General features: G+C 44.1%; 1 protein-coding gene across 7 annotated transcripts in view; it reads left to right on the top strand.

Moving 5' to 3' along the window:
* The window catches only part of AGAP1 (ArfGAP with GTPase domain, ankyrin repeat and PH domain 1), a 354680-nt gene that overhangs the window by 85398 nt on the left and 245630 nt on the right, over positions 1 to 23652 (top strand). For 4 of the 7 annotated variants that reach the window (XM_082763866.1, XM_082763864.1, XM_082763865.1 and 1 more), the window contains exons 2-4: positions 12652 to 12710; positions 20500 to 20587; positions 21314 to 21325. In XM_082763866.1, coding sequence (XP_082619992.1) covers positions 12652 to 12710; positions 20500 to 20587; positions 21314 to 21325 — 159 coding nt within the window. The remainder of the gene's footprint in view (positions 1 to 12651; positions 12711 to 20499; positions 20588 to 21313; positions 21326 to 23652) is intronic. The other 3 variants (XM_082763868.1, XM_082763867.1, XM_082763863.1) reach the window with 1 other exon arrangement.

Here is a 23652-nt window from a genome sequence, read left to right as displayed (position 1 = left end):
TGCATGTATGGTCAGTAAGCACATCTGCTTGATATGAAGACTTGAACAGGAATCACTTGGGACCAGGTGTCAAGCTGAGACTTGTTAGAAAAGCCAACCCGTGGGGCTGCAGTTGCACTACACAACCCTGCTGGCTGCCTTGCTGGCCGAGGCAGTTGTTAGGCTCATCCTCCGGTGTCATTTGTGGCCTAGATTTGAAATTTGGCTGCTTTTTGTTTTTTCATCCCCTCCAGGCTGCATGAAGGACTTGGTAGTTGAGTATGTTTATGTGTAACAGTGGACAGCAGTAGAAATCTTCAAAACAAGTTTCGAAAGGTACCTATTAAAAGCACAAATCAAAGCAGAACTGTTCTAGCACTAGTGAAGTCCTTAATAAAGCACAATGTTTGTACTTGGTTGATATCTGGCCTTTCGAAAGCTCGGCTTTTGTGTACTTAAGATTGCTTACTCTAGCTGAAATTGCCTTCTGTTGGTTCAACTTCTGCATGAATGTAGGAAAAAATAGCATCTTAAGCAATTTAGGATCATCTCTTTGTTTCTATATTGGTAGAAGTAGAGCAGCCGGGATCAGTCAGCTTTTTCTGTCACTTGAAACTTCTTGGAAGGTAATTATATTGTGTGAATATGTCAATTCTCTTTCCCGTTTGGTTTTACTGTAAAGGTTTTTTTAATCTTTCCGGTCAGATTTTCTTCCTGCAGAAGTGAGTTTGTGTTCCTCGTACTCTCAAAATACCACAGGTCAGCATGGAGTTGTGTATTTAGCCCAGTGGCAGGCAAATGCTCTATAAAGCAGCCTGGTATGGCCTCCTTGAGCTGCGTTGGTCCCATTCCTGGTGGTGGCAATGACTTGGAGCCTTGCTGAGTAGGTTCTGTTCCAGGCAATGTTTGTGCAGGGAACTCCCGATGGTGGAATGAAGTTTTCCTGCTCCACAACGTCATGAACACGATTTCCTGGAGCAAGGTTCCCCTGGCAATACCTGCTCTCCCTGCCATTGCAAGACCTTTCTCCTCCTTTTGCTGTCAGGATCAGGCTTTTGTTACCCGATGACAAATATCACTAATTGGCATCGTAGCCTGCAGTATGGCAAAAACTCACTTGTATGCAGCAAATGGAAAGGTCAGCGATGACAACCGAGCGTGTATTTTTAGTACCCTGCCAGATTTCTTGGACTAAACTAGGTGTATTTGTTACAGTTTGAGTTGGGTGCTGCTCCAATGTTTCACCTAGAAGCGATACTACCCCTGCGATGCGCTGCGTGCAGCAGGCAGTACGTTGTATACGCAGTATGTTGTGCACACACCGCTGTGGGACAGAGCCAGATTTCACATCATTTGCATTTCAGATTCATCCCGCTGTTTCTGCGTGGCAGACATTGAGCTTCATGCTTCTTGTCAGAGTAGGAAATCTCCAGGTGAAAAATTACGAGGCAGAATCCCTTTATAGGTTATCGCTGGTATCCACCGGTGCTTGTTAAGCTGCTCGTCGGTGCCTGACCCAGGGAGAGTGACTCGCCAGCAAAGGGCGATGCAGCTGAAGATGACTGAACACTTGCTGCTGTGTAAGGATTAAAAACCTTGGTTCTGGAGAAAGAAACAAATCCCATATTGCTGAGATTTAGTGTGTTATGCAACTGTCCTGTGACATTTCAAATAAACTCACATGAAAACCCACTTCCTAGAGTTTTTTCATGAGGTTACATGGATGGTCGGGCTCTGGCTTGCTCATATGGTCCCTGTAAAAATGTTGGAGAGATGGAGCGCTAAAAATACTTTCTAAACCCCACAGCAGTGGTTTATGTCAGCCTTCCTGCAGGAACGAATCCCTTTAATTAGTAAGACAGCGAGGTTTATTTTTGGGTTTACTTTGTTTTCAATTTGGGATGTGAACTCCTATGCACTGTAGTTCAAAAATAAAATTAAAAAAAAATATAAAAAAGAGCTAGTGCAGCTGTTAGCAGCAGCTGCAGCGTGCACTGTGGCTGTCCTGTTGCCTGTCCTTGCCTGGGAAAAAAATAAATCCTTTTTAAGAGGGAGGAGGAGCCAAAAAAAAATTTGATCCGCAACAGTAGCTGACTTGATGCGATAACCACATTTGTTGTCTCCACGCTATCAAAAGGATGGTTTCTTGTTTCCCTTTCTTTGTGGAAGTTGTGCCTCCGTGGCACCACGGGAGGTTGAAGTGAAGTTGTCCAACTTCAGTGCACTGATTTTTTGCGCTTGCTTCCATCCCTTCGCAGGTTCACAGCATCGCTTCTGACAGATCGTCTTGCTTCTGCTCCAGGCTTCTGAATGCTGCAAGGGTGGAGGGGGGGACAGGTTGGCTGTGAGGACAAAGTGGAGCAAGAGCTGTTGGTTGCAGCTCCAGGGATTTGGGCAGTTTGCTTTCCTTTTTTTCCCCACAAACTAGTGGTTTTGTATGGGGATGGGAGTTTAAAGAGGCTTTCTACTGTAGTTGGTCACTGAGTCGAAAGCTCATCTGAGAAATGTTCTGAGCTTCCAAAATGAGTGTTTCCTGTGTGCATAGGTCTGTTTGCTGAAGTGCTCTGCTGTAACTGGTGCGTTTTAAAGAGGAAGCTGGTGAAGGAAGCTGCTCTTCTAAAGGACCATTTAGCGATGTGCTAACTCCTTTAACCTTTGCTATAAGTACTTCTAAGGCAAAAAGTAATGGTAGCCCTCAGACCTCTTGCCTGGTTGCTTTCTGCCTGTTTCAGGACATTTCTCCTGCTCAGCTGTACAGTGTGCTAAGATGTGCAGGGTTTTTTTGATGCTTTGCTGGTTTTGTGCTGTTTCAGTGTCCTGATGGGTGAACTGTCTCTTAGGCAAGAAAATAACAAAATGGAGTAGGTGGGCGTTTTCTTTATTACAGGAAAAAAAACAAAACAAAGCTAATGAGGCATTTGAAGGAGCACTGCAGTTGGGTGCCCGTTTGAGGCTGGTTCCAGACTCTGGGAAGAGATGAGAGGAGGACAGGGAGGTGCTTGTCCCGTGAGCGTTGGGGGGACGATGTCTTCTGACCTGCAAAACTGGGGTGTTTCAAATACCTGCCCCCACCCCAGTTTCATGCTTGAGGTTCTCTGTCCCAGCTATTCCGAAATAAACCTTTCCATCTTAGCGGATCTATTTGCAATTGAAAAAGGGGCCCCTTTTCACTGCTTCCTTGGGGCTGAAACTAAGGCTTTCGTATTGGTTCCAGTTCAGCATTAATTCCCTTTGAGAGCATGCCTTGGATTTCATTAACATTTTTTTGACGTTTGACAAAAGCCTTGTTTAAACAAGTTAGATGTGCATCAGGCTAATAAATAGAAAAACATAAGATTGTTCCTGCTGTGCTGCTCTCTGGAGAACAGTGTCTCATTTGTATATTTTCCACTAATCATCTCCAAATCTTGCATGGGTGATATCAAGTTAGGGAAAGTGGACTTAGTCTTACATATGGTGGAGTCAGGGAAAAAAATGCTCTGTTTTGACAACCAGCATAGCGATCTCTGAGACATGACTTGAGTTCTAAAAAATGTTTTTAGAAATGTGTTGCATAAACAAGTCATAATTTCCCTTGTGGAGAGGAGAGATGTTTTTCTAGATGTACTTCTGTGCAAACATGCTGGACCCATTTTCTGCAGCCACGAGTGGAAGAACTGAAGGCAGGGCTGAACGCCACGATGCTGGAGCACAGACCTGGGTTCATAAGGGGGCTGGGACACGAGTCACCATGAAATTAACTGAATGTGGGTGCAGAAATTTGCTCTATCAGGGTGCTGGGGTTTCATTAGACGGTGTGGGCTGCCCTTGGTGCCCTGCGGAAGAGTCAACATCCTCGGCTGCACCGCTGCTCCTCTCACAGTCTTGTCCAGTGCTGGTTCCTTGTAGTGGTAGCAGGCAGTGATGCTCAGGAGCTGGTTGTGCAGAGCTGTGGAAAAATCCTGTGCTGGTTGGTGGTTGTTGAACTGGTAGGTTGAACTGAAACGTGGCTGAGTGCGAAGAGTTGTACAGGAAGAGAGCAGTCCTAAATAATGTATCAAAGGCTCTGCATCTTTGCATTTTGTGGAGAATGAATGAATGAAGTGCCCAGGATAGCTCAAAGCAGAGCAGAAATCAGAGCAAGCTGCTGTGCCTCCATGGTAGGAGAGCAGCGTGCCCACGGCTGGGGGCTTGGGGGGATTATTGTCCTTGCATCTGGAAGTCAGTACGGGGAACAAAAAGTGCATTGAACAGCAGTGAGGTGGGGCCCTGCAAGAACCTTGCAAGAGAAGCAGAACTGTGCGGGGAGGGGAAGGCGGAATCGCTCTTGGGGAGCCCTTCCCTCACAGGAGCTAGGGGGCATCCTGGGGGACAGATCCAAAAGCAGCCCTATAATGGCCCTTAATTCTGTTTTGTTACCCAAAGATAGCTGAGCTGAGGGGCCCTGTAGGACCTTGTGAGTTTCAGCACTGCTGGTAGCTGAGGGATCAAACATGTCAGGGGCTTCTTTGATAAGAAGAGGAAGCCAAGGTGTGTGATACCACCTCATCTATTCTTTGCAAAAATTGTTTTTGTTTTACCCGTAGAAATTATTTTTTCATCTGACAAGCAGCCACCAGTTTTCCCTGGTTCCTCTTTTGCTTTGTGTTTGCTTCTTACCTATTGGAAAAGCTGAATCTATTTTCAGCCTGCCAAGCAATGTGTCTCAATCGTGTTTTGTATCTTGGGTGACTTACTTCTTTCTGGCTTGCCAAATAAAATCTTTTTTATACTCATTTAGAATCCACTTCATGTTTCTCTCACTTCATCATTTCTTAGTTTATATTTTGATGTTGATTCTTTTGTGTCCTTTAATCCATCCCCCTTCAGCTTTTGTCATCCCTCGTACAGAAGTCTCTCATTAATGCTCAGATCTGAAGGCTAATTCCTGCTTGTGTCATAGTCAAAAAAGGCAACAGATGACAATTTCCTCCTTTTGGGTACTTTGGGCATCTTTGCTCAGACATGGCTTTAGTTCAGTATTGTTAATGCTGATACTCAGCAGTTTTTGAAAAGCATGTCACTGCCTTGTTGCCCTGAGCATGGCTTTTTGCAGCTCAAAAATTTTACTGCCAGGTTTTCACTCCGTTACACTTTGACGTAATCTTTCTGGTGCTGCCTCTGTCCTTCCCTTGAAACAGGAGACGGCACGAAGCAGAGCTAACCTTTGACGCAGACCTGCTTGCCCCTGAGACCAGACAGAGTAAGACACTTACCAAACATTTCATCTCCAGTGGCTTCTTTTTCTTCTTGGAGTTGAAATGTACCGATTACTTGTTCAGCTGCATCCTCTGAGGCTTTGGTGCTTACAGAAATGCTGTGTTGCCCAACAGAAATGCTGTGTTTTGTGTCTCATTGCCTTGGAGGAACAATCGAGCGTTAAGGAGCTTTTATTTAATTTTTGTAATCCTGATAGCCTTTGCTCTTCCTTTTCTGAAGTGTGCTTCTGTTACCTGGTGGCAGCGTTGCCTCAAGGGAAAACCTCCGTTTTATCTGTGGGATTTGATTTTTACTTAAATAAGAGCTGTGCATCAGCTCCAAAACCCTACCTATTAAAAAACTTTGCTTTCCCTGTGTTTTTGCTTGTAAAGTGTCATTTATTTAGGCTGCAAGCTCTTCATGATGAAAAATATCTTTGCTCTCCGAGAGAAATGGTCTCAGTTGGGGCTGCGTTACGTTTGAGGCCAAATCAAATGTTTTGATGGTATTAGCTGTGAAACTTGAGGCACAAAACTGCGTTGGGAGATGTTGTTTGGAAAGATGTTTGCCATCCCTTTCCCATCGGAGCAAAAAGAGGCAGTGCCCAGCTGTGGGCAGGGAGCGCACAGCCTGAGGTCAGGCTTTTGGGCAGCTTCGGCAAGGCCAGGCCCAGCCCTGGGCGCAGGCTGGGTGAGGGAGGGACTTGCAGTTCATCAAATACTTCACAAAATTACTTTCTGACTTCAACTCGTTTTCGAGCCAAAAAGTGTGTTAGAAGAGGCTGCTGTGTCGCCCATCGGCGTTGCATAGCTTCTGCTGGCTGCAGAGGCTCAATACCAAAAGCTGATTTTTTAACTCCTTCAACAGCCTGGGATCCTGTGAAGCTGTGCTGGAGCTGAGCTGGTGCTTCAACTTAAAATGCTGGGGGCTGAATCGGGGAGAGAGTATGCTGAGAGATTACCCTGTTCTTAAAAATGCATGTTTTAGTGGTGTCGGGAGTCTCAACCCAGAAGTCGCTATCTCCTGCTTTGCTGGGGGAATTGGCACACCAGCTTTGGGGAAATAAGTTCTGGAAGCACTCCTTTGATAAGGCTCCAAAAAGAGCAATGTGTGCATCCATCTGCATCTGTGTGGGCAAGCGGGAGCTTGTATGCATATTTTTTGTACCCCTTTGGTCTCAGGTTTTCATTTCAAAGTAGGAAATAGCTCTAAATACTGCCTGTTGTGCAGATGTTCGGGGTGGCGGGTCAGGGTGTGATGCAGTTGGTTCTTTGTTCCCAGGTTTTCAGGGGCTCCTGTTCTTAAAAAGAAAAGGATCTTTCTCTGAGAGTTTCCAGAGAAATCCCCCAGCTTTTTTTAATAGCTTTTCCCCATTTAAAAGGACAGCAAAGGAACTTTGGGATAGCCTGAGGGAAACTCTTAAGAAGTTGTCCAAGATTCATGGAAGATGTGAGTCTTCATGTCCCACTGTAAGCACTCCTGCCAACTCTTTGCTCAGTTCTCCTTTGGACACATTTGTCATTACATACTCATCTTGATTAGGAAAAAAAGTAATCCGTGAGCTTTTCAGGCTTCGGTTTAAACTGCTAATCAAGAGTGAGATATTTCAGTATAAAGGAGAAAACAAGGTTAGTGGAGCAGGGGACAGCACAGTGTGTGGAATGAGGCAGAGGCTCCTGCACTGGCATTGGGGTTGGTGGGCTGCAGGGTGACATGGTGACATTAGGGCAGGTTGGGTTCTCCCACAGTGTTCATCAACAGATTTTTTTTGTTATAAGGTGGACAAGAAGGATGGTGAGGGTGCTGTAAATCTAATCAGCCCCCTCTCTGGGCCATTTGGCCAGCTTGCTGTGTGCATCTCATTTTGATGTTGGCAGCTGCGTGTCGGGGGCTGTGGTACCTGATAGAGGGGACCAGGCACCTGCAGGAGGCAACTTCTTGTCTTCCCTTGCCTCCATGGGCTGTGTTGTGTCAGCAGGGTCTTTTTTTTTTTTTGTTGTTTTAACAGATAAAGTTCTTGGAAATCCCTCATAGGGAACCATCATTGGTTTTAGTAAAACAGTCAGGGTTTTTGTGGTTCAGTCTGATGGAAGAGACTCCTGAGTCAAGTGCCCCAGAAGAGTCTCCCATCCCTTCTGCTGGGTCTCCACCCGCAGCTGTTACGTGACAAGCTGGGTGCTCAGCGCCTTGTCGGATGTGAGGAGCCTCCCTGGAGCTGTGTGGTTATCACCTTTTCTGGTACTTGCTGCTAGAGCTTGATGGTGCCACCTACCAGTAGACCCTGTGTTTTTTGCTTAGCCCTTAGTTATTCTCTAAAGATCTGATGCTCGCTAGCCCACGCAGCAGCCAACAACTAAATAAAAGCAACTGGGTCTCATGGAAATTAAATTTAAGCTTTTCGTGCAATTAGGCTGTATTTCAACTTAAGCAGTGATTGGCTATTTTGCTTCTTTGAGTTCTTCATCCTCTCATCTCCCGGTAATGCTGTGTTTGCAGGTGCACTCCTTATGCACTTGCTGTTAATGACATAGATCGCGTTTTCACGTGGGTATTAATTGCATGGTGTGACATTCAAACCTCTTGCCCAGGGTAGTGAAGTGAATGGGCAGACTGAATTTTGCTAATGTTTGTTTAGCCTTTCAGTGATGGCTAATGGTTTTAAAGGGGAAAGTTGTCCGTGGTTATTCTAAGCAGGGCTTCTACGTCCAATGCGTTGAAACCGACCTTTTTGGAAGTCGGCCATCGTGCTAAGCTATGGAGAACACAGATCTTGCCAAGAATGGCCATTAAGTCCCAGCATTGCCCCACAACGTCGTGTTAATGGGGAACCAAAATAGCTCATACACCTGACTCCAAATTTCGGAACTAGCAGAGGAGGCTCCTCTGGCTAGAGTTGAATCACCAAGCTGAGGCTGTAAAACAGCGAAGGACCTCGCTAGTTCGTGCATTACATCAACGTAACGATGTGCAAGTAAAACACAGACCCTAAATACAGTGGTGGAAATATCCAAAAGGAGGGGGAGAGAAGGAAAGTAGAAAGGGAAATACGAAGGCTATTTTGTGGAAAACTTGGCTAAGAAAATGAACTGAAGTTAGCTGGGTGTACATTTTTAAAAATAGCTGGCTGACACCATGCATATTTGAAGCTTTTGATCATTGACGCAGAAGTTAGACGAACAGGACGCACAAGTGTGATTAATTATTGACCAAAGTACTTCCCTTTGTACGTACAGTCTGCAGTTGGATGTGGAGGTTGAGTTCACTTGAATCCGCATCAGAAAGTAATGCAAACAAGGCAGTTGGTCAGCCTCACACACGTGGCTCTGTTTGTTATGCAGATCTTTGCCAATACATTTAAATCGACACTCAGTAGTGGGGTTTTGTTGCTCTGGCAGGTTGTGGACTACCCAACTTGTGCTGTGTATACTTCAATTTGACGCATTGGATGGTTCATACTCATGCTGCAGCTTCTTTGCTTTAAAATGTAACAAACCTACCCTGAAATAACCCCTCAGAACCACAAAATCCCCAGGCTTGTGTGTCATGCTCTATCTGCCAGTATTTGACCTTTTCGCCTTAACTTCCATGGGTTTGGGGATTAACTCAGAGTAAACCACTACTTAAAGGCGTTTATGCTACAAGTTAGCTCTGTGCTTCAGTGTTTGCATGAATGATGGCACGTTAATCTCTGTGCTGAAGAGACCAGATACTCCTTCATGACATGATCTGGTTTTAACTATAATTCATTATTCCTTGTAAAAAAGCCAGTGTAAATTATACTGGGGGAAGGAAGACGATTTCATAGATATCCTAATAAGCTTTTTTTTTTTTTTTTTTTTAAAGGGGCAATAAAAGAACTACCCAAATTATACCTGTATAACTGCAGACTGACTAATCAGTTCCCTTTTAAAATAAGAAGTAATCCAGAGCATCAGATCTGTAAGTAGAAATTAGTTGGTGTCTTTACTGGGAAGGTACTTGTGGTTGAACACGCAGTGGTAAAATTTACATCAGCTCCTGCAGGTTTTCTTGCATTTGTTATATGAATCTTTTTTACTGCTTGGCAAGTGAGGACCACCATAATAGGTGTGTGATGCTCTAGAAGCATCACCTGGGGAATCTGTACCTTAGGCAAGGAAGAAATAATAGAAAGGAGCTGCTGGGTTTGTTAGCTGTTCTCTGCGGCCAGTTCTTTCCTTTCGTGGAGGAGTTCAATGGAAATTTTTTCTCCTTTTCCAGTGCTTCCCAAATGAACGGCAGCTCACAGTAAATCCAGGAGAGCTGTAGTAGCTCACTGCTGGGGGAAAGCAGGACGCTTCTGGAGCTGGACTTGGATCTGCTGCAGCTTTGGTGCTGCACAGCCATGGGGGGCTGCTGGAGAAGCGCTGGGAGCTGGGGTGATGCTGTCCCACCAGCTGCGTGCAGTGTGTTTGGCACTGCTCATGTTCAGCTCCGCACTCCAGCTCTAGTGCAGGAGCCACGGGCAGGGCCCCCTGCTCCCAGCCTTGGGCACTGCCAGGGATGGGGCACCCACAGCTCCTCGGGGCAGCCTGGGCCAGGGCTTCACCACCCTCTGAGGGAAGAATTGCTTTTATAGCATTCTGGAGAAAGGTGTCTCTGGCTTCTTGGGTTGGAGACTTGCAAAAACCATGTTGCCTGATTCCAGCTTGTGTTCTGTATGCAAGGAAACAGGGCAGCGCTTGCTCAGGTCAGGTACCTGCCCAAGTTGAATCCTACCTGGCTCTAAAGGGAAGGACAGCCTTGGCTCAAGGAGTCAGTGAACTAAACCGCTGTCAGCCTGGAGGAGATTTAGATTCTCCTCTAAGTATCTTAATTCTTTACCTAAGTCTCTGCTATTGGTCTCTGCTGTAGAAATAGGGCACTGCCATAGCTGACTCTTCGGCCTGATCCCCTGCAGCCTTTTTATATACCAACATGGTAGTTACTAAGCAAGGAAGGAAATCTGTTCCAGCTGCACTGAATTACTTAAAAGCAAGGAATGTTTTGGAGAAGACTATTTTGTGATGGCTCTTGAGGCGTGCATTTTTTTTTTTTCTCTCCATGCAAACAAAGCACTGCTCGTTCTTTGCTGTCCTCATCTTCCCCTTCCTTGGCTTGGGGTCTGGTTGGTCTGAGGCTGTGATAGTGTTTGACAAATGCCTGCCTGCTACGCGACATAAACAGCTCTCTCTGAGCTCAAGATGAGGTGATAACTAGAAAATGCTGCTCATTTTTCACCCTGTCACAGTGCTTCAAGTCATTGCTAACCTGATAATTGAAACTGTAACGCTTAAACCCAGAAATGCTTAGTTTGCTTATCCAAAGCCTATTTAGTAATCCTCGGTGTTCTTTCTTTTGTAACTAATACCTGCATTGCCATAAAGGCTGATACGGTTCTGAAGGAGAAAAAAAAAAAAAAAAAAAAGAATAATTTAAAGCTGTATTTTCTTGCTTAAACCATGAATAGATGAAGCAGAATTTAGAAGCATCACGTCACAGTAAATGACTCGCGTGCTGCCTCCCTTGTCAAACCCTGTCAAAGTGCCAGCCAGTACAGATGTAACCCTGGGACTTCAGTTCTTGATTACTTCTGACTAGTTCAAATCATAAACAGGAGCCTGGTGACCAGGGTGTCTTCTCTTACAGCTTACTAAAAGGCTTCTGCTGTCTGGCTTGGGTTGTAGTAATTAGGTAGGGTTCAGGGCATCCCAGTTCAAGCATTATCTTCGAAATAGTGTTCTGTCTTTTGGGGATACTGCTGCTAAAGAGCAGTGAGTAAAACAAAACAGTGGAACAGCAAATGCAATATGACACAACAGAGCAACAGTCTTCGGAGTGTCTTAATACAAGCCTTTGGTTTTCCTTCTCCTTCCACTGAGTGACTGGGAGACAGCTGAAGATTGGGATATACCAAAATAATTCTCTTTTAAAGAGTCTTCGTGTAAACGCATGTCCTGCTAGTACACACGAGCTTCTACTTGTATCTGAAATGTGAAAGGATGCATTAAATAAAGATGGAGAAGGCCTCCAAGTTAGTGGCTAATGCGCCTTTGTAATATCAAGCAAAGTAATGTATTAACGGGGAATACAGCTGTAATGCACAATACAAGTTGGCTTTGAGGCTTGTTGTTATGTAGGTAGGGGAAAGCTTGCTTACAGCTGAGAGTTCCTTAAGCTGGTGAGGACACCATTTGGGTAAGAAACTGCTTCTACTTTGTGCTCCGGATGGAGACAGAATGCAGTAGCCCCCTTCTGCTTGGGGTATTGGCCCTGAGTAGCTGCGTTCAAAAGCTCTGCATGCATATGGACACCGTAGTCAGGTGTAACTTCTCACCTGTTAGTTCCTGTAATGCTGGGAATTGGATCTGTTGCCCTGGTGGTACCTCTGTGCTGTTAATTACTGTAGAGTTTAATCTGCCGGGTAGGAGTATTCTGTGACCGGGACACACAGTAATGTAATCAGGGTGCATTGCTTTGGGAAATGGTAAATCGTGTTGCAGAGTAACGCTGCTTGACCTTGTAACTGGAACATGATTGTTGTTTGGCTTTCAGTTGATTAGACCGTAACAGAAGGAACCAAATGAGATGTTGTTGGAGGTAGAAACTGAGCCTTCTTCTTTTTTTTTTTTTTTTTTTGGGGGGGGGTTGTCAGTGATGTTGGACATTGGTGCAGCTCCAGTGAGTGACTTGCTGTTGGGAGCAATGATGAACTTAACTTGCCCAGTTTACCAGAAATAAATCCCCTCTTTCTCTGTTTTCTTTACTTTTGTAGTCAATGTTTCTGTGGTTTATTTAAGTCTAAATGGCTTTGGTTTAGTTTACTCTTCAGTTAAGTTTTCAGAAGTCGTGGACAGATGACATCAGAATCTAATCAAAGTGCAGTCAGATTGTGTATGGTGTATAATGGTTTGTGACCCTGTATTTCCTCCTGAAAAATAGCATGTTTTTAAAAGAAGCCAATGTTCTTGCATCCTTGGGTAGGGGAGTTACTGCTGCTGCAGGTGGTTGTGTGATGTGCAGCAAAGAAGCTGTGTGTCTTCCAGACAGATGTTATCACTTGCCTGGGTGCACAAGCTGCTAAAGGCGGTAACAGCAGTTGTTGATGTTTTGTGTGATATCCAGGACCTTCCTTGTAGAGCACAACTTGTGTCGTGGTGGATGGGAAGCAGTTCAAGTAGTTGTGACTGGGGAAGTATTTTCGTAACACAGAACTGAGTTGGTTCTAGTCGTCTTAATTCCAGCCAAGGTGGTACCCTGAGGCTGGCAGAATGTTAACTTCCAGTTTTCTTGAGGTTTTTTGTATGACTTAGACCAACTCTTAGAGCTTGGATATCAATCCTGTAAGAGGAAATGTGAATCTTGGTCTTGGGTATCCAAGTCCTTAACATGAAATTTTGGGCAGCAGAGCGTTAAGTGATGATGTACTGATGTTGTGAATGTTGTTTGCTTTTACAGATGCCTTTGTAAATAGCCAGGAATGGACACTAAGCCGATCTGTACCAGAGCTGAAAGTGGTGAGTTTTTTTTTCATTTATTTCTCTCTCTGAAAAACATTCTGAAAACGCTATGCACAAGTGAAAAGTCTTCTCAGGTTCATTACCTTTCCTGTAGGAGAAAAAGCATAGAAAAAGATTTTTGTTTTAGAAAAATGGTACACTTTTAAAACTATCTTTCTGAAGTTTATGCATTTTCTGGTTTTGCAAGCATGCTTCAAAGACCTACTTGTGTTTTATTTCTGCTTCAACTTGTTTGCCTGCTGGAACTGGCTTCCTGGTGTGATCTTCTGAGCAGGGGAGTCTTACGCCTCTGTAAGAGGGGAAGTGACTGTTAGCAGGTGATATCTAATGCTCCTTTTATCTCCCTGTAGTAATGTTTCACAATTTCTTCAAGGACTAAATGTCTTTCCTCCTCTTTCCTCCCTGTCTTAAGAGACTTTAAAAATAAATGTTCTGTCTGGGGGCTTGCTTGCATATATTTCCTGGAGCTCTTTATTATACTTAACAAAAATGAAATATTTGGGAGGTTCATTTAGGGAATTGAAAGCAACTGTTTAGTATCAGTGAGCAGTGATTTAATAGCTGCTTACAATAGCTTTTTCATTGGCTGAGCCATTTCACATATAGATGGAAGAAAAGGCAAACAAAAAGACAGATTGGGGGAATTTCCCAGATTTGTTCTTTCCAAGTTGTAAACGTGGAGGCTGGAGATGGGGGTTGAGACCTCCTAGCAGTGGATATTTAACAGTAGACAGCTTGTCAAGCCTACAGCACAGAGTTGTTGAGGTCAGATCACTGATGTTTGCTAGGTGCAAGTCCAGATTTAATTAAATATGATCAATTTCTAAAAGCCTAAATAAAGAAAACCTATGGTATCCAAGATATTGTACTTGGTGATAGCTTTGGACATCCACAGTCTGCTGCAGGTGGTCAGACGTCTGGACAGCACCTTGTGCCTAAATGGCTTCTGGTGTCTTGTAACACTCAGAGCTGCTCCGATCAAATGTCCACTTGCTGAGCAGCAAAGTGAGTTGGACAAAACCATCTCAGTTAAAGAATGGGCAGCTGGGGCTGTGCTTCATTAGTCCAGTTCTCACGTGGTAAACTTATTTTTCCAAATCTGAGTTGATGATAACATTTATGAAGATGAGGGAAAGCATAGATCAAACCTGACATGACAAATGTTCTTGATAGCAAAGACATTCCAATGGGAACAGCTTCCTCCGAACTGGAGCTGCCTTCCTGCCTTTATTTCAGCAGTGCACAAGGTAAGTAAAATAGAAATCTCTTAGTCAACGGATATAAATATATATATTTTTATATATATATATATATATATATATATATATTTTGCACCAGAAGGACCTGCAGAAGGTTTACCAGATTGGGTTTAACTGATGGTATGTTTTGGAAGGTAAATATCTCCCAAAATACATTGCAAAAGAAACTCTGAAGAGCTTAGGACCGGAAGGTGTTGGCTGGAGTCCAGTCCACTGTTGCGGCTGCTAGTTTATGCTGGGAGTTTATCTATGGGGGATTTCCTTGTTGTCCCATCCCTCCAATTCCCAACACCCAGTAATGAACGTGTGGCTTGCAGGTCAGACCCAAGCTGTAATTCCTGTGCCCTAATACGGAGTTGCAGGGCATTAGGAATGGTTTGGGGGCACAGTCACCTCTTGTGACACCAAGGCTGCATTATCTGAATACTTTTCCCCATGTTGTGTGAAGCGGTGGCATGGAAATAAACTTGTGCTGTGTAGCTGCTGTAGAGAATTGATTTGGAGTGGTTGGCATGCGTGAGCCTGAGGATCGCTGTCTAAGGCTGTAGCCTGCTTAGCACCGGATGAAAGCAGGACTCCCACCGTTGCACAGATAATAATTTGGTTATACCACAGCAAATGACTGAAGCGAGCAGTGCCAGCTGGAGCTGTGAACTTGGGTCCAGCAGAAAGGGCAAACTAGGTCTTCTGTCTGCAAAGGGATCTGCTCCTATAAATCTGCCCTCATGGAGGAGCGCATGTAGCAAGTCATCACCGCGTTGTTGCCTGCTCGCAGAGTCCTTGGTGGCTCTGGGCTGGGGCAAAGAAAGGAAAAGGTCATGCTGAGAGCCAGCCCTCCCTTCGGCCACAGCACTGCCATCGGCTCACCGCCACGGAGAGCTGTGGGTATGTTGTTTCATCTGGGCTGTGCTGGGCTGCCGGGGAAGTATGAGGAGCGGGATGTTGGCTCCTGTCACCGGGCAGTGCAGGTGGGACAGTCAGGCTTTGTGTCACTGGGTTGTGAAGGAAGCCCTGCCTGAGTCGACACTGTCCTGCAGGAAAAGGTGGCTGGCAGCTTGCTGGGAGAGGCTGTTCACTGCAGGGTCTGGGCAGCCCTTGAATTGAGGCTAACGGTTTTATAGCAGCTGCTGTTATGCTTCCAGGCCCCGCGGAAGTTTAACACAAATAGAAAAGGACTTGAGGAAAACACACAGGGAGAAGTCTATTAAACGATGGCGATGCTGCTGGATCCTGTTGATGGAGATGCAGAATAAGGGCTTGTTCTCCTTGCAAACCGTAGCAAATTGCGTGGCACAGCTGGCTAAGCTGCTCGGCCCCGTCTGCTGCCTTCAGCTGCTGGCCTGTTTAGGAGGTAACAGATTTTGGTGTCTGGAGGCTGGCCTGCAGCAGGGGGATGGCCTTCCCATCACTGTAGCAACTTGAAAACATGGCCCAGTGGTAGGCAGAGTAAACAGGAGAACTTTCTGGACAAAATCTTTCTATTTATTCCAAAAAAAAAAAAAAAAAAAGCCAGGTGCAGTCAGTCTGCTGTGCTGAATAGCTTTAAAATGCCCCGTGCTATCAATACGTGAGGCATTTTCATAAATAGGCTTCAGCAGGGTGTAAGCACAGTGGTTTGGGGTTGTATAAATTGTGTCTGAGCAGGCGTGCAAATAAATGATTCAGTCATCCTGGTGGGGCACTGTGTTACGTCCTCGTCAGAGGGACTTTGAGTTTCGGGGCTGGGTGGTGGCTTTGTTCCCGAAGGTGCTGTAAGGACGCGGTGCACTTCACGTGGACCTGCAGACAGATGTGGTTTGGGGCTTTCATGTCTAGAGTTGAGGGGACAGGAGTACACATGCTCTGAAAGCATGCCGGGACATTTGTCATAAAGTGTGGGATCGTCCCTAAAACTAGTAGAAATCCCAACTGAGGGCAATTTCGTGGTACTACAAGTCAGAATTTGTCAGCGTGAGATCTGCTGCTCCTAATCTCTGAGGTTAACAGCAGACAGATGCTGGAAGTGGTATCACTGGGTGACAGGAGGCTGGTTATGCCAGGCTGCTATCCCACAGACTGCTTCCATACCTGGCAGAAAAGCCAGGGGAGACTGAAGGAACCCTCTGCGGGCAGACAGGAGGAGCTCGGTGCCTTGTGCCTGCCTCCTGACCTGGCTGTCTGGGGAGAAAGCGAAGCGGTGTCAGACATGCAAATCTCGTGGGCAGCTCGGAGGTGACTTGGGGTTCCTGTGGTTTCGAGAAGTTAGCGCAGTTTTATGCTGGAATAGCAATGTTAATGGCTTCTCGTGTTGGCTGCTTTCAGTTTGAGCTCAGTTTGTCAGGTCAGTGGGTAGCTCAGAAGTGATTCGAAGTACCAATTCAGGAACTTCTCTGCTAAGAAGCAGTTGGCCATTCTGACCCAGAAAATCAGTCCTGCTTTATCTTTCAAACTCCAACACTTCTTGTGTTTTATATTGAAAACAGCTTATGAACATGAATAAAAAGAGAAAGAAAGGAAATGCACTGCCTTTCTTGGAGGCTTATGCGTGACCTACGTGGCAGTGGTTTTAATAATGAAACTTATTGGGAAGAAGGCTGTAGGTCTGCTACATACATGAGGTGGCTTCTCAATTGAAATACACATTTTGTTCATCCCAATCACTGTTTTCTGCATCAGTTTGTAGCATCCTGTGTCATGGTGCTCTTCTGGCCAGGCAGACGTGTCTTTCTGGGTGCCTGTGAGGAGGAGCATGCTGGCAAACCTCCAGTGCTGTAAGATGTCCTGTGCTGGCATGGCCTTTGGGATGTTTGAGGGAAAACACCAAACTGAGTTGTATTCTGAAATCTCTGAATGTCCTATAAATATTTGGGGTCTGGCTAATGACAGTACCACTTCTAGCCCCAGGCCAAGGACCCAGCAGCTCCCTCTCACTGCGGCCTGAGCTGTTGCTTTTCTGGTCCTGGCAGTTTTGCCCTCTGACTAGTTAAGTTTTTGGCACCAGTGCAATATAAAATGGCATTCGTTTGTGCACAGGCGGGACTACAGTCACTTGTAAATGAAGGTTTAAATACCTGCTGGGAGTTTCTGTGCCTGTGGTTGTACCTCATGACATAATGGCTTTGTTCATAGGTGGTGTTGCTGCATTGGCTACAAAGTAGGTCAGAAATTGCATCAGTGATGTTTCCAAAGTTACAGAGTTTTGGTTGTAAAGTGACAACACAAAATGTTCTCCTCTCTCGTTATTTTCCTAGTGAAAACACGCGAAGTTCTCTTGCTTCCCAGTTTTTCAGAAAGTGTGTTACTCATAAAGGGCCTTGGCCAGGCTGTTTATCTGCAGGGGAGACAGCTGAAATGGCATCTCCAATCTCCTGATCCAGAGATAGGAGTTCTGGTTTTCTTGCTATTCTTGGTGTAGACAATCATTATGCAGGGCTGGTGCGGAAGGACGTGGGGAAGCTTGCCTTGGGACCGTGCCGATCTGCTGCTCCAGTGAGTATCGCGTGCTGGTTAGCTGCTTGCTGAAGGTACAACAACTAGCGAGCACCTCTATCTCTTTATCAATAAACACTAATCCCTTCAGCGTAGCTTTTTTGGAGTAGATTGCCCAGGGGGACTTAAATGATGTGTGTACCCAAAATCTTGATTTGCTCCAATCAAGAGACCTCCTTTCTAGACTCAAAACCTTTGATGTCAGCCGGTGAGCGTGGGCATCTTGCAGGCCGTCGTTGCCTTGCATGTCTGACCTGCTTGCGAAGCCAAGCATGTAGAGCAGATTAATGGTTTAAGAGGATTGAAGTATCAGCTGTATCCTTTCATTGCTGCTGTTTGTCTTCCTACGTGGTGAGGCTTATCAGGTAGATGAAGTTGCACACCTGTGGAAGCTACCTGCTTCACAAGATGGAGTTTTGCAACTCCACAGAAAAGAACAAGTGACTAGTAAAAACTTGTAGGGAGAAGGCTGTCTCCAGAAAAAAAGACGCTCCTAGTGAGGAGCCTTGCTACAGCCAGGATTTAAGCCAGCCTGAGAGATAAACTTCAATGAATATTTAGTTTTTTAGCATTTATACATGCATGGAGTAAATCTTAGATGATTTCCGAATCTCAGTGGTGCAGCTGTGCTTATAATTTACAGCTCACTGGAATAAGTTACTTGTTCCTTAGCCCTGAAGGGGAAAAGGAGGTCTGGTCAGTGCTGTTGTCATGGCCAGCCCTGAGCAAAGCTCTGCTGTGTTTCCAGAGCCGAGTCCCATGGAAGTGCTGGCTGAGAACACAAGGTTCAGTCATCTGTGCAGGTGGTGTTTGCGTCTGCCACATATCTTGCACTGACCCTTAGATGCTGACATTTTGGTGTAAGCTTCACTTGGAGGGCGGTGAGGCCCTGTCCCAGGCTGCCCAGAGAAGCTGTGGGTGCCCCATCCCTGGAGGTGTTGAAGGCCAGGCTGGATGGGGCCTTGGCCAACCTCATCTGGTGGGAGGTGTCCCTGCCTATGGAACGAGATGGGCTTTAAGGGCCCTTCCAACCCGAGCTGTTCTGTGATTATATGCTAGCATGGCTTGTAATTGCCTAGATGTAAATTAAATTAAAAGCTTCCAGCACAGTGGGTTAAACACTCATGAAAGTCAACTCAAAGCCCAGTAAGCAGCTATCTGGTGTATGGCTGCTAGGGCTCTGGTGTCCTTTTTGATCTTGTATGACTTCTCTGGTAGCAGCTACACTTGCAGTGGGTTTCTTGTGTTGTGTTGAGATTATTTTTTTTTTTTAGTTCTACCTGTATTCTGTCTGTTTGAGCACTCTCCCACTAACCCGCATAGAGGAAGAGCAAAGCTTCCTGTAGTATTAGGTCAGAATGGGATCTGGAGTTTCTTTTCCCTGCTTTGCACCCTCAAGTTATGCCACGTGGTGTTCTTGTTTCCTGATACTTCTGAAATCTGTTGGTATTCTTGGTTCTTCTCCTTTCACTGTAGCCCACGCTATTCATTGCACTTAAAGCTTATGCTATCACAGGGGTACAAGGGAGATGCAGCACTGCCTTCCCTTTGCTCCTTGCCTAACTTGGGCTTTGGCTGAGCCCTTCTTGCATGCCAGCTGTAGGGAGAAGGCGGGCATCCTCCAGGTGCTGTTGTATTTGTCTTAATTGCAGGCTGTTCATAGTTGTAAAGAATAGATTGGTTTTTGCTGCCCCTCCCAACCTACTGACTCTAAAACTGTCATCACAGGTGACACCACTCTGTTGGTTTAAGCAACTTTTTAATAAGGAGGATAGCTTCTCACCACTTAGGATTAAGAAAGTGGAATAGGGACTGTGCATTAATGTGGAACTTGTTCCTCCGGCCTCTGTTTGGCAGCCTTAAGCCAGCCAGCTGAGAGTTCATCCTATCTCTGGGGAGCTTCTGTTCTAAACCTCTTGGTTAGGGTCAAGATAGACATGTACAACAGAGCAGGGTTCGGTTTGTTTAGAAGAGGAAGCCAGTTCCCATCTCATCCCTAGTAACTGAGGAAGTGCTGTGTCTGCAGAGCCCTGTTCACAGGGAGATCTGAATAACTGAGTGACTCCTGAGCAGGAAAGCAAGATGTATAATTGAAACATACAGGTGTGTTCTCCAGGCCCATGTGGCCCTCTTAACCATGCAGGGCAGGCAGCCAGGCTTGGATCTGGCTGCGTGTCACTCACTTCACTGTGGGCTGACTGGCTTAGGCCCGTAGCAGCAGGAATTGTTTTGTCTGCTAGCGCGGATCTGCGTCAGGAAGGGTCAGGCTGGTTTGGGACTGTGGGAGTACTGCAGGAGGACTTGCATCACACCCCTTCTGAAAGAGCAAGAGTCACAGCTAATCTTTGGCATTTGAGCACCTCGAGGAAGAAAACTGTTTGTCGTTGAGCTATGTTCTACCACTTCTGCTTGTCCTTTAAAAGCAATTGTGAGAAAACCAGCTTAAAAAAAATGGTTTAAGATTGTGTGCTTACATTTGTTTGTCATCCGTTCCAGAGAAGGTGTTTGGGCATGGACAGTTTGACTTGTAAGCTTGTTGGAAAGTTCAGCTGGTGAAGTAAGGACTTCAGTAAGTCCTGGTAGACATGCCCAAATCTGTATTTCTATAGCCATAACTATCTGCATCTCTGTAGCCATATAGATCATGCTTAAATAGAGAGTCAGCATGAATCACATGGATGGATGGTCTGTAGAGGTATTTCACAGTACTAGGATTTTAAAGCTTCTTTACATTTTCAGTACAGCAGTGCAAACCTTTCTCCAAGTTTCAGCTTTCTTCCTTGAAACCTATACATTGCCTCGTATTCTCACCTGGCAGTAGTTAATGGCAAGAAGAGTAAAGGAAGGCTACATATCTGTTTTATGCTATATCATTTATATTTTCTGTTGCAGCCTTAGCTTTTTGGCAGATGATTTAGCTGTTGACATATTTTGAGGTGCTCCTGTGGCATGGGCTTTTTCCTCAAGTCAGAGAAATTATTTGTGTGTTAAGATCTTGCTTGAATATACTGGTTTTTTATGGGAATTAATTGCAGTTTAACTTTTTTCCTTTTTTCCAGGGGATTGTGGGTAACCTAGCTAGTGGCAAGTCTGCACTTGTACACCGGTATCTGACTGGCACATATGTCCAAGAAGAATCACCTGAAGGTATGTGGATATGCAAATTTCTTTATTTTTCCCCACAGACCACATCTTTATTAATTTTTAATCATGCAATTAAACGAATTGGTAAAGAATCCTATTTGTTCTTTCCAATGTTCATGGACAGTTTTTCTTTAACATTTTCCAGACTGAGATAAGTACATGTGATAAGTGTAATTTTACCCTTTGCATAACTTCTTGGCATCCTTAAATGGTTTTTCATCCCTTGTTTGTCCATAAGAGAAACTTATAGCCATTTATAGAAAAGAGTTCATTACCCTCAGTGCAGTTGCTTTCAGCTGGGCTGTAGAAAGACAGAATTGTTTTATCTGGTACTGGATTACCAGATTTTTGCAGAATTGGGCCCTTCAGCTTGTCATGTTGGAAAAGTAAAATAAATAAAAACAAACCTCACAAGCTAAACCAAAGATCTAAGTTGTTCTTTGTTTAATATATTAAATCTTTGGTCTTGAAATTTAAAAAAGGAAGAAAAACAAAACCTGTTCTGATGCCACAGAAAATTAATGTATACCTGGAAAGATTTTAGTGTTTAACAATAATCCAAGTCTAGCTTGAAATCATGAATATCGTAGTACCTTACAGAAGCGTGTTTTACACTAAATACTTTTTTTGATTTCTTTATTTATTCTCCTTATGAACTTTTAAATCCAACTCTGAGACACTGAATTTCTGGTTCCTTCTTTTCCTTACTGGCTGTTCCATTCTTTGCAGATATGGATGCAGGTAACTATACATTGTCTTCATGGCAGCTCTTGTTTTGAAGAGGCAGAAGGCGGTTTTTGTACTGTAGCGTTTTCCCCTTGTTCTGTGTATCATCTTGATTTGTTTCCTTTTGATTTCAAGTCTTTAGTACATCTCACTGTTTTTGTCCCTTGCTGTAGTTGTCTTTTCAGCAGTAGTAGGTAGCTTCATGCATCTCTGATAACATTTGTTTTGAATTAACTCCTACCAAAGGAAGCTGTTAAGCATTTTACCTGACTTTCTAACAGTCTTTAATTGTAGTTAAAATGGGAGGAGAAGGAAAGGGAGGGATTGCCATGGCTGCTCCTGCATAATTGTAATACCAGTTTATAACCTTGCTTTATGTGGTTTCGCTTCTTTGTAGCTAGGACTGAGGGGGTGATAACTCAGCCTAGCAACAAAATTGCATGTAGATGACATTTATGTTTGCAGCTTCTGGGTGCTGATAGCGGGAAATAGTTATGCAGCATGTAGATCCACAGAACACAAGTGTTCAGAAAATAACGAGCATCTCTGCTGATTTTGTTCCTCATTTGATGAACAGAAGATATTTTTTCTTGCGAAATTTAAACATACTGATTATTTACAGGGTTAATACTACTCTTCTCCTAAACTATGAATATTTTAGATGGTGTTCCTTGAGAGTGTTGCCATCTGTCCTCTTTGTCTTCAAGGATTTTTATTTACAGTGCTTGAGTGACGTTCAGACTGTTTTCCCCGAAAGGATTAGATTTCAAAAGCAGTGTCAAATCATTTCTTTGCACATAAGTGTAGCTGACAAGCCTCACTAATGACACCATTCCATCTCATTAACGGTAGGAAAACTGAAATAATTAAGAGCTCTAATTCACCTCGTATGCAACACAGTCAAGATTTCTAATCAAGTTAGTATTAAGGAAATTCAACCCGTATAGTTTCTCTCGAGTAAATATCTACTGAAATTATTTGTTAGTGTTTTATTTCCTTTTGTAACCAATCGAAGTCCAACCACTGTCACTGGGTGTAAAAGGCAGCATCAGTGTGGAGGGTTCTGTTGCGTTGCAGTGTGGGCCCAAGGATTTTTACATTCTGCATGGGAACGGAGCATTAGATAAATCAATGCAGTTCTGCCCTTTGTCCTTTTCTGAGGTCTTTTAAATGTGCTGGTTTCTTGAGTTGGATAAAGGACTTTTTCTATATGAGGCATTAAGGTCTCAGCTGCTTGACTAGTTATGAAGAGAAGTTTATTAACTGAGTGGCTTACTAGCAGCAAAATTTATCAGGCATCGTGTAAGTGGTATCTAATTGGTAGAATGATTGATGCATACTTCATGTGCAAGCGGTGATTACAACCAGGGACCACTTTCTGCTATCCTTTGCCTTTTAAATTGCTACAATTACCATGAAACCTGCCCTAAATTAGACGAGTACCAGATCTCTTTTAGGCCTTTAAGGTAGCTTCAGCATTCCAGTAAATGAATGTTCAGTCTATAAAGATGGTTTCATGTTTCCCTCAGCTCTTTTAAGATGAGGCTTTCTTCTTTTTTTTTTTTTTTTTTTTTTGTCCCAAACCTTTCCCCCCCATACTCCTCACCAAGAGGAAGAATCATATAACATTAAAGCATAGAGCAGTTTTCTCTCAATGTTTGACCCAATTTTATTCTCTACTATAACTTGTAAACCTTTGGATCCTTGGAGTAAATATTACCCGGAGAGAAAATTGACTTTTAGACTCTTCTTATGCATATTTAACATGCGCGTAGTTACATTCCTGTGTGACAGGTTTTTAAATCAGTTGTATTTTGATGTAAGAAAACAAGTGATGTATATCCTTATAACAAGTTGAAATTACAGTAGTTTGGGATGTACATTTCTTTCCCTATAATGATACAGCAAGAAAATTATTGGAAGTAGAGTATTTATCAGTGATTTGTGGTCTTTTTGGAACATTCCAAGCTGTTGGAAAAAAACTACTGTGCAACTTTTTTTTTTTTACATAGTTGAAACAACTGTAAGAGAGCTACAAATAAGATGTGTGCAACCTAATGTTTTCTTTTCATTTCTTTAAAACTTGATCCTACCTCTAGAGACATAATGAAACGTGTGTTTGCAATTTGAAACAAATTTGTAGACCAAGGTGAATTAAACTTTGTTGGAATACTGTGTATCAGGGTTATTTGGTACTGGTTGGGTTTTTCTTTCATAAAAAGCCACAGAGGCATGGAATGTGACTTAAAGACCCTGGCAGATCTCTTGTATGCCTGTGAGTGCTGTAATTCATGTGATGGTTATTTCAGTATTCTTTCCGATACGCTTAAAAAAGCAGAAAA

This window comes from Aythya marila (genome assembly GCF_965140915.1).
Source record: "Aythya marila genome assembly, chromosome: 6".
Classification (NCBI taxonomy): domain Eukaryota; kingdom Metazoa; phylum Chordata; class Aves; order Anseriformes; family Anatidae; genus Aythya; species Aythya marila.
The sequence above is the reverse complement of the archived record's forward strand: the minus strand, read 5'-3'. Positions and strand labels throughout refer to the sequence as shown.